Raw genomic sequence first — 11224 nt, 5'->3', positions numbered from 1 at the left:
GCACATCTGTTTGCAAAGTCTTAAGTCTTTTTGATTTCTTCTCATCGCAGTGTCTTGGCTGTAATGAAGAAAAAACAATTTAACAAACTGAGAACTTGCAGCAGATAATATGGGGGAAATGTTTTTTTTTTTTTATTTGTATTTGTCAGTGATAGCTCTGAGGAGCAAAAACCTTCTCATGTGCTAATTAGTTTTTTCAGTAGGCCTACACATATAAAAATAAAGAAGTTCCTTTCCTGTTTTCTCCCAGAGCTGGGTACAAGGAGAGTATGGTACATGGATGGAACCTTTGAGTTCTCCTTTCTATTGGGAAGCTGAAGTAGCTTAGTGTAGAGTGTGGAGAAGGAAGAAATAAGAGATTCTTCAAAAAAGAAGTACTTCCTAAAGCAGTGTTCACCTTAAGGATGTGTAGTTTATACATCATCCTTAATATCTAGGCTATGGATAGTCACAGACTAATCCTTACTGCAGTTTGAATGACAGTAACTGAGATTTTTTTTTTTTAAATTTTGTTGTATCTGATACAGATTTTATGATTTTGTTTACTCACTTTTATGATATGAATAAAAGAGCAGCCTTTTCCATCTTGCATAGAAAATATTGTATTACAGTCTTTTATCCCAGAATTGACCTATTAATGCAATTAATAATGCAAGATGATATTAATTTTCTTAAAATAATTTTTAACTTATGTATGACTTAGTATCAGACTTAAATAAATCCTGTTGGAGTGCAAAATAAAAAAAAACATGGTGAAGATAAGTTTTAAATTTTTTATGTGAAGCCAAGACACTCTTTAATAATTATCAGTAAACATAACTCTCTTGCAATCTTAAAGTATGATTACACTGAGCAGTTTAGACATGACTAATTAAAGTAATTCTGTAAAGTCAATTGTATTGAATTTATGCTAGATTAGTTTAAAGGCATTTATAGGAACTTTGACAAACAGTTATTATTTATCAATTATACTGATTTTAAGTTGGCTTATGATAGGGTGAAACTCTGAAACAGTCCCATTAACATTGCGCTGCTATTTGTGGACTGTACTTCAGGGCAAGCAATTGCTGTCAGAATCTGAGCATCTGACCTCAAACTTTTCAGAGTAGGAAATGGGAGAACATCTCAGAAGCAGCAGTTTTAAGCTCCTGTGGTAAAAGCCTACCTTGACTGAAATTAGAAGTTCATTTTGCCATTGACTGCAGAGGGGCCGTATTTTGTGCCCACGATTAAGGAAGTTCTGAAACACATGATGTAAAAAGAAGATTCTTCCCTTGATGCCAGAAAAAGGGATGATATACTGAAAAAGGATATTTGAACCAACAACTTTCCAGTGATTATTGGTCAGAAGGTCAAGCATTTGCATGTATTTATATGTGTAATGTGTACATGAGTAAACAAAACAAAGTTGTTTTTGTTTTCCCACTAGAAGCCTGAAGTGTGTATACTGGAAAATAAAACCTGAGATTTGGCTGGGGGAGGGCCGGAAGAGGAGGGAGAAAAAGAGCGAGAAGAGCAAAGCAATATGGTTCTGCCTTTCAAACAGACATGCACCCGGGTCAGCACACTGTGGAAATCCTTTAGACCTTTGGCTTCTAGGCATAATGACATTCAGTTTTCACTGGATTCTTTTGTCTCTAACAGTATCTCTTCTCTTTTTGCAACTTGGTGAGTTGAAGCATTATGTTATTAGGGCAAAAAGTAGCATAATAAATCATTCACAATTTGCAGTCTGCAGTATCGCAAAGTTACAGTATTGTGTAGATACTGCAAGAATACCTGTTTTTCAGTGGTAGTTTTTATACTTCAGTTCACTCAAAGATGCTCTTACTTCTTGCGGTTTGCAATGCAGAAACATGTAAACACTTTTTCAGATCAGTCATGTGTAAAATGTACTATAACAAAAAGTAATGTTTTGCCTCTGCTTGTTTCCTTCTTTTTTTTTTTTTGTTTGTTTTGTTTGTCTTGTTTTGTTTTGAGGTGTTTTCTTCTTTTTCTTTAGGATGGTGAGCCAGTTAGACCAGGAGTAGCCATGACAGATCTTGCTACTGGGTTGTATACATGTGGAGCAATTATGGCTGGTTTACTTCAGAGGTATAAGACGGGGAAAGGGCTGCACATTGACTGCAATCTCTTGTCATCTCAGGTAGGAGTTTTAAAAAAATTGCTTTTAATTGTGTAGATGTTTGAACCTAAGAATACCATTTTGACATAAATTAATGTAAATTAGTTAGTACAACTAATGACAACAATGACAATAATGGCATTAGTGACAGTTTCCTTATTCTGCCACTCTGGTAGTGACCATTTTATATGACATGGTTATAGTTACTACTGCATTACATTTGGTTTTCACTTTTTACAAAGGACTTCCATGTTCTTTGAAAACATGGCTTAATCAAGGTTTATAATATCCCTGAAATTGTAAGTAACAGTTGTAGTAGATAATTTGAGATAGACAAGCATAAATGGTGAAACCACTTTTGGAAGGGAGACCTTGGCACTGGGTAATATTACTACCAGAGGGACTGAATTGACTTGTGCAAAATCACCCAGAGTAATCAAGTATCACCCAAGTGTCAAAGTAATGTAATCCAGAAGGTCTGCCTTTTGGCTCTGGGAATTAAAGAATAAACTAAGTTTGAAGATGCAACATTTTCTCTAGGCACATTAAAGAGAAATCTCATCAAAGTTGTAAAGACAAAGATGTTTTGATTATGAAAGGTATACCATATACCACGAATAATGAGAACTTTAAATTGTCTTTGAAAATTTAAGCACCATTGGTGCAATGATTTATAATTCACAAAAAGACAGTGATGTTGGTATGAGCTGCATATGATCGGATGATACTTTGTCTGGCTGATGTAGATACCTGCTGCTAGCAGCTGGGTGTATGGTGCATAGGAATGTTTGTGTACATTTTAAAATGTACATCAAAATTTTATGCGGTACTAATCAAAGCTACTGTGCTCCATTATTTTCGTCTTTATTCAATTGTATTTTTCTTCACATTATACCTGTCAGTACATTTGAGAGATGATAAAGTGCCCATTGTGCAAAAAGTTTGCCTTGGTGTGAGCAGGAGGTTGGACAAGATGACCTCCAAAGGTTCCTTCCCACCTATATCGTTGTATGATAATAATGCTTCAGAGTAATGATTGAGGTTGCTCTTATTTTAATACCTACTGCTTTTGTTTAAGTACCTACTGAAATCAGATCTGGAAAGGAGGGGAAGCCCTTGCTTAAATAAACAAAGAATTTTTCATTTGTTTAAGAAATCTTTGTAAGGACTGAACTCTTCATCATACTTATGTATATTTGTAAATGTTGTGTCTGTATTTGAAAAATGTAATACGCAGTTTGGAAAAATATTTTAAATGTACGTTAAACTTACTAAATATTTTGTATATATAAGGAAGGGTTTTTTTTTTGTTTGTTTAAGGTATCAGAGTGTTCTATATTATGGCAGCTTCTCTGTGATCTTTTTAATTTCTAATTTTATTAAAAGGACTTCTGGTAATTTCTATTAATTTCCAGAGTCATTCTGTTATTTTTTGATTCCTTGTTCCACTGTTTTTTGGCTTTTTTTAATGGAGCCTTCTTGATTATTATTTGATATTTTATCAAATGCTGAAAGTAAGAAGATTTAAAGTTAGGTGTTGCTATAATTGTCTTTTATTTCACCTTACTTTGTCACCTCATTTTCTTTAGAATCTTTTTCCTTGGTTAGGATAGATTTGGCTATGCACAGAAGTGTTCTCATATTGCAAAATTTCCATCTGAAGTTCCACATCATCATCCTTTAGGCCACTCACTGGCATACACAAGAAAGGGAATGAAGACTTAGGTAGATGTTAGTGAACAAAGCATTATATGTGGTGTTTGACTTCTACGTGCTTAGCTGAAGAAGAACTAGATGGTGAAGGGATAGTTTAGTGATTTTTTTTTTTTTTTTTTAAAACATTAACTCATTCCATGCTTGTTATCAAATTACAGTTATCCAGAAGTTATTAAGAAGTTATTCCATACATGCAAGCTCGTAGTACAAAATAAGTATTTTTATTTACTTCAGTGTTGGGTAAATTAGACTGAAATAAGTTTGTATTTTGGAATAGAGCATGGGTATAAGCTGTTATTCAGAAAACAGGTATTTTGTTTTAGATAACCCTATTACTTCAGTCCAAATTAACTTTAGGGTGTTGGCCCACTGTAATGAGAACATTTATTAAATTGGAAAAAATATTTATGGATGAGGTGCTGGGGTACCAAAATAAACCCATGTGATCAATCCCATTTAAAAACATGATAAAATGAATGAAGAAAAACGTAACTGACAGCTGAGTCTCTCTGAGAACATCTAGTTTTCCTGGTTTGTTTTCTTTCTTTTCACAAAACTGGTGGTTACTTGTAAGTCTTTAAGGGTGAGTGTACTAAGAAAGATTAGCACAAATCTAAAAATTAATGTAAAAAAAGAAATTGCTCTTGCAGTACTTCTGGTGGTAATGTTTTTCTTTTTAAAGGAAAGTTAGACAATTACTGTGATATGATCGGGTTCTTGAAAGATCCATGCTTTCAAAGGGATTATGGTTTTACGTACCAAGCTGAGATATCTAAAGCTAGCTCTTCCTCATGTGATGAATGTTTAAAAAGAATGGCCTTTTGAAGTCTGTCATGGATGCTGCCAAAACAATACGGAACCTAAAGTTATAGACTTTTAGTTTGTTAGGTTCTCGTTGCAGTTGATTAATGGTGGGATCTAGAAGTCAAACATGCATCATGGTAACTTTTCCTTCAGCGTGAATTTCACTGGAGTGTAGTAATTTTTAATGAGAAAAAAGGAATCTTTTTTTCTATATGTAAAACAAAAGTGCTACTGAACTGTCCTCCTATTAATAGTGTTATGACAGCAGGGACCTGTATGAAACTTTTGGCTTTTGTCAGTATTTCGTGCACTGAGCTAATGTAGCAGCATGCTAGCACCTTTTGTCCATCCCTTCATCTAAACTGAGAATTGTGAAGCTGGCCTATACATATGTCTTTATTGGGCAGTGTTGATGACTTTGACTATGTCAGGAAGGAAGAAAAAACCCAGGGTTTAAAGCACTTCAATAGTTAGAAATCGCTGAAAACTGCTTGGTTTATTTTATAACAAAAGACCTATCATGTACAAGTCCATCTACGTCTGTGCTATCACTTTTCTGCATGCCTTTTAGAAATTCAAGAGGATTTTAATTTTTTTTTTTTTTTTTGGGAGGGGAGGGCTGGAGGATGCTTTTGATATTAATTTCTTGCACAGATATACTAATGACAAAGAGCATTGAACTGAATTCAACTGCCAATGAAAATGATCTGAAGCTTTTTAAAGAAATATCCCACAGACTGGCAAGTTTGTTTAGGATTTAACTGGTCTGTGTAGAACCAAATGATAAGTGAAACCCTGTTCTCTAAAGAAATGTTATTTTTAGAATATCTTAAAAAGACATCTTTCTTTCAAATTCTGCATATCAAACATTTTTGCCCTATAGCTTTATAGCAGCTTATTACTGCCAAAGAGGATTTCTTTCCCCACAACAAAATAGAATTCTAGGATTTTATTGACAAGAGAGATACGGTGACCACTAGGATGTGGTTTTGCAGTGAGCACTAACTTTCTATATCTCTCATCTATAAACTTTTAACCCATGTCATACAATTCCTTTGAAATTTTTGACTTTTAGATGATTTACAGTTGTCAGCTCCAGATCTTTCAGCATCTAAATAGTGTCCTTTAGATGATGCTAGTAAATAAGAAGGAAGTGGGTTTTGGATTTGGTTCCAATTATGCAATTGTGCCTTTTCTTCTGTTGTGGCTTAAAAAAAAAATCTCTTGGAAGTTTTAATATCCTTCCTGTATTTAATTACAACCAGGCTCCAACAAATACTGTAATAAGTTGGTTTCTCTTGGATTGAAAATCTGCAAGAAGTATTTTACATTTAACATTTCTGCAATTTTGGAGTGTATTTTTTCCCAGATTCCACAGACAGGATAATGTGGTTAATATTGTTTGTATTATATGATTGTTCATCAGACACTTCTCTGCTTCTGATTACTATGTTTTAGTTTGTATTTGCCATAGCAAACTCTTAATCTTCTCAAAATTTTGAAGTGACCCTAGAAAAACCTAGCAAATTGGTATAAATTATTTTCTATATTCCATCTTCGTGTTTTAGTTTGGCAGTTAGTTGACTGAGATAATGGTGAGGTTTAGAAGCTATTAGTTTTTGTTTCTGCATCACTTTTTCCCAAGATGATTGTGTTTAAGGCTTATCTATTTAAGGTGCTTTTAGTGTTCTCTATTCAGGGCTTTCATGACATGTCTTTTACAAATTATTGAGTATATGTGAAACTGGTAACAATTACATACTGCCTGTAGGATATATATGGCATCACAGGATCCCTGAGCAGTAAGTTGTGTGAGAAATATCAATCTTGGAACGCAAATATTGTTCAGGTGTCTTGACTGTATCTTGTTCCTTCTCTGCTAGCTAACTGAGAGTTGTGAGTTGACTGAATACAGAAAGAAAATCTGCTTTTTTAGAGGTCGTTGTTGCTGGTGATTTTGGAGGCCAGCTATGAGGACTGTTACACAGTTGTCTTGTTTTGGGTATGGTTTGAATAAGCGGTTCTTTTTTACAAGCTTATAAAGCATCATCTTCGCAAAACATTGTATTCTTAATTTCTGTCATGATAAAAAATTGTGTATGCACTCTATGGAGACATTGCCTTTTTCACTGCATAGCTCTGATATGGAAAGATAATAAAATCTGAATTAATGTGAACATTTCTTTAAATATATACTGTGCATTAAACACTTTTCTTGGCTACTATTCTTTATAATTTCCACTGAGGACATCAGTATAACTAAGAACAGAACTTATCCCTCGGGGTTTTAAGTAGCCAGAATTTTATTGAATAGACCAGAAGACCATACTAACATGACAGTAACTCAATTTAATATTGGCCTCTGTGGAATGTGTGTTGTGATTTCTAATGATTAGTTATGCAAAAAGTCATTGGTAGATCGTACTCCAACTGGATCTTGGATTTATTTAATGGCTTTCTTTACTCTGTAAACAGACTACATACCCACATTGCAAGGGAATTTCTTTAGCTGCTATCCGACAGTAAATTCTGTGCCTTTTTGTCTTTGCTACTATTGTTCTTGTGCTAATGAAACTAAGTCTGAATGTGTTGCAGCTTCATTTTCCTGTGTTGAGCTACCTCTGTCATCAATTAGAGAAAGACTAGGAAGGAGATAGAAAAAATATGCCCCTTTAATACATAGAAAAAATAAAATAGCTATCTGGAGTGGATAGGGGAGAGAGTTTGAAGACAAAAGATGACATTTCTTTTAATGAGTTTATTATTTAGATGACCTTTGAATAAGGGTGTAATTCTGGAAATGGAATCAAGATGTTTGTTGTAGTTTATTACCAGCAGATCATATTTCAGGATCATGGTAAGTATTAGGAGAAGAAGGATAACCTAGGTAGTTCAAAAGAAATGGGAATGATTTAAGCAACTAGTAGCGGGAAAAGCACTTTTAGTGTACCCCAAAAGCTCACCCCTCCCTCTAAACTCATGTAAGTCTTTGTAAGTCATTTTGTAAATTGGCCAAATTTGGATAGGGCCTTTCAACACCTTATGCGCTATTTATTTATGTAAATAGCAGGGAAAAGGGCTGTAACTTGATGGAAGAGGTTTCAATTTTATGTCATGGAAAATTTTAAGTTAGCAAAACAACTAATTTCTATGTGCCATTGAACTTCTGGAAATCTAATAAACCTTAACAAGTATGTCATTTTTGGGTATGCTGATGGAACGCTAGCTAAGGTTTTAACACTGCTTGGCTTGATTGCCTCAGATAGCTCTGATTGAAATTTCTCTGTAGATTATAATTTATAAAAAAGGTGAAGTAAAGGATGATGCTGAAACAAATTTGCACTAATGACTTCTCTTTCGTCTGATGGAGTTCTGATGCCATGACTCTATGTTTCTCCATGTTTGTATTATTCAGCATTGTATTGTTTCTGGCTCATCAATTAAATTGCAAACTCTTCGGAGTAGTGACATGTGATTAGGCCAGAGGTCATAATTCATTAGTTTTGCATTATATTATAGTGAAAGCTATGAAAAAAAGTGTTCAGACTCTGGTTTAGGACTTCAAAAACAGATATCCATTAAACTCTTATCTAAAAGTCAGAGTTCAGTTATTTGTAAAAATGCTTTGCCTTCTTTAGAATGAATACTTGTAGTACTAGATTTCTGTGATAAAAAATTATGTGAAGTTATTTTCATTCAAGCTTACTCTGTAATATAACATTTTGGTTTTTTGTGGTACTATTTAAATATTTTTGTAGATCAGTGAAGGAAAAACTTCCTTCTTCAGAGAAACATTTACAAATTTGTTGTCACTATTCAAAATGCATTATCAGACAGAAGTGCCATATTTTGACTCTAGACTCATTGGTAATACTAACCCATTTATTTTTCAAATCAAATAGAATTTTGGACCATGGTTCTGTTTAGCAGCTCAGTAGATGAACCACATCTGCATTGCGGACAGCATTAAAGTGCTCAAAAACGCATTGTGGATGACCGAACGGTGGGTGTTCATTAACGCTGCAGAGGCACAGAAATACAATCTCGTGCATTGTCAAACATCCCGTTTCAAACATTTCATTCAATTGCATAGATTTGTTTCTTGTGTGATCCCTGTAGTGCATTAGCACATAAATGCTTAATGGGCAGTGTCCAGAGATCTTTCAGTGTTACAACTAATGCCAGTGTTGTTCTGCTGTGATAATACTGTTACGACTAGAGCAGATTTGGCTGTGATATCAGGGGTGGAATATTTGCATATTTCTCACCCAGCCAAATAGACATGGCTCGTTTCTGTACGTGCCTCGCATCAAATGAAAAAATCTGAAAATCTACCTGCTTGCACTGCTGCAGCACGAGATGTTGAAATTACTATGATTTTTGTGGAGGGACAATTCTCCACAGATAAGACAAAAATGACATTGTCAGGAGCAGACAAACACACGTAAGATTATTTTTTCTGTGCAAGTATTAATGCTGATAAATGTGGAGACAAAAAGATGAGTGCTGTAAACAGGTGTATGCATATTTTCATTGTAAATGGCACTGTTTTTAATCATAAGCTCAAAAGTGAAAAGTGCCTTAATACAGCTTCTTTTGGATGTTGGCAGCTTTCCATGGAAAAGCATCCTTATTACTGATTAAATAAAACAATAGAATCCTTCACGAAGTGTATGTAGCATCCAAATTGGAGCCTCTGGATAATACTCTATTACAAACAATAAGGAAAACTGCTATAGTTATTCTGATGCCTGTCCTCACAGGTAATTAATTTTTATAAGAGCAAAATCTGTTGTCTGGATTTCATTTGTATGTTTTGCTCTCTTCATTCTCAGCTGTCAAATATAGCTACCATTTTTAAACTCAAATTGCTCTGTTTTGCAAGTATGCTTGCCGTTCTCTGCGTGAATAGAAGCCACTCTGAGAATTTGATCTGTGCTGTTTTCTAAATAATCAATGAAATACAACCATACATCATTACGTAGAATTAAAAAACAGATAAGTTGTAATTCATATTAAATGCATAGGTTCTCGGTGGGAAAGGCTATAATTAAGGAATAATATACGAAAATGTGTTATAGTCTTAAAAAAGCTGTATAAAATGTAGCAGGAGAAATTTTTTGTAAGTTGAATTTTGCCTGGATGTAGTAAAGCTGTGTGAAAATACAGAGCATAATGCGTCTAATATTTCAGTGGATATAAATTCTTTATTCAGAAAAGATGGAGACTTGAGCAAATGATTGTAGAAGTGTCATTTATAGTTAAGGTTGTCTGATATGTCTGTTATCAGAGTCTGATTTTAGTTTTTATAACTTTGCCAAAGTTTTAACTGTTTTGGCTGAATTTTCCGTGTCATGGAATTGCCTGAAAGTGATTTGTTTTCAAAGTTACTATTAAAATGATTCATCTGTTTCCAGGAACAAGTTATGGGAAAATACGTTGATGGACTTCTTTTTTTTTCTCCCCTCCTGAGAAACTCAGTGCCTTTCTTCTTCGCAGTGGAAACTGCAATCTGGCAGATGAATCACCCTTGTTTCAGGAAAGTGTCTTTTGAAAGGAACTCAGGGTGGCAGAAGGTGCAATATGTATGACATACGATGTGCATAAAAGCTGGTAGGGATTCTCTAGGAGATTAGGTGGAGTGTTTGGTCTGTGTATTCCTGAATAAGTTAAAAGTGAATATTCAGTAAGTACCTACTAATTAAATGAGTCAGATGTTTGATAGGAAAATAGTCTAGGACCACATGATTAAGGTTTGTATATAAGTGCACCAAGATCTTGTACAGACTAACGTTGAAGTTCTTGGGTTTTTTAACCTGAATATTCTCTTTAATAGATTTCTTTTTTTTTTAAACTGACAGTTTCCTTTGAGCTGTTCCCGTGTTATTATGAAACCGAAACAGGAATCTTTCAGTGGTTGAAGTAGTATGGTTTTTTACACTTTCAGAAAAAGCTTATTAGTATTTTATTTTAATCAAGAAAACGTAGTTTATTCTTCATTTTAAAATGTTGCTTTCTTCAACCAGAGCTCATTTAAAAGAAATCTTGAAATCTTTTTTTTTTTTTCTCTTTCATGTCAGTGCTGTCTAATAGAGTCTATGGTCAGGATTTTTATTTCTGATCCTTCACCTAAAATTCATCTGAGTGTGTGTAGGTTTGTTGTTTGGTTTTGTTCTTTTTTTTTTTCTTTTTTTTTTTTTTTGAAGTGGAGACTAAGGAGAGATACGAGTCCATTTAACATTTACTTTCTCTTGAAATTGTGTGCTGAACAATATATATATTTGAAATTTCATGTGCTACATCTGTTGCTTGCATCAATCTTTGCTATTTTTAATACTAATTGAATCTTAATCAGGAGATGATCTCCATGCTGTGGGAAGCACAGAAACGTTCATTCTGGTCTTTCATAAGCTCTAAATAGCTCATTAAAAAACCCGTTTGTAGATCAGTTCTTTTTGTTATTGTTGCACTTCACTGAATTCAGTTAGCAGTTCTCTGCTACGCAAATGCCTTGTGTTTTTGAATGCTCTATATTTATGTAGTCTAAACTTTGGTTTTTTTTAATAAAGCAAAAGTTGT

General features: G+C 34.1%; 1 protein-coding gene across 1 annotated transcript in view; it reads left to right on the top strand.

The window, feature by feature from the left end:
- Nucleotides 1-2002: 2002 nt before the first annotated feature.
- The window catches only part of SUGCT (succinyl-CoA:glutarate-CoA transferase), a gene marked incomplete at both ends in the record, with an annotated part of 90685 nt that continues 81463 nt past the window's right edge, over nt 2003-11224 (top strand). The window contains one exon of the mRNA XM_009585470.1: nt 2003-2146. Coding sequence (XP_009583765.1) covers nt 2003-2146 — 144 coding nt within the window. The remainder of the gene's footprint in view (nt 2147-11224) is intronic.

This window comes from Fulmarus glacialis, unplaced genomic scaffold, assembly GCF_000690835.1.
Source record: "Fulmarus glacialis isolate BGI_N327 unplaced genomic scaffold, ASM69083v1 scaffold11779, whole genome shotgun sequence".
Taxonomy (NCBI): Eukaryota; Metazoa; Chordata; class Aves; order Procellariiformes; family Procellariidae; genus Fulmarus; species Fulmarus glacialis.
Note: the sequence above shows the minus strand (reverse complement) of the source record. Positions and strands in the feature narration are given on the sequence as shown.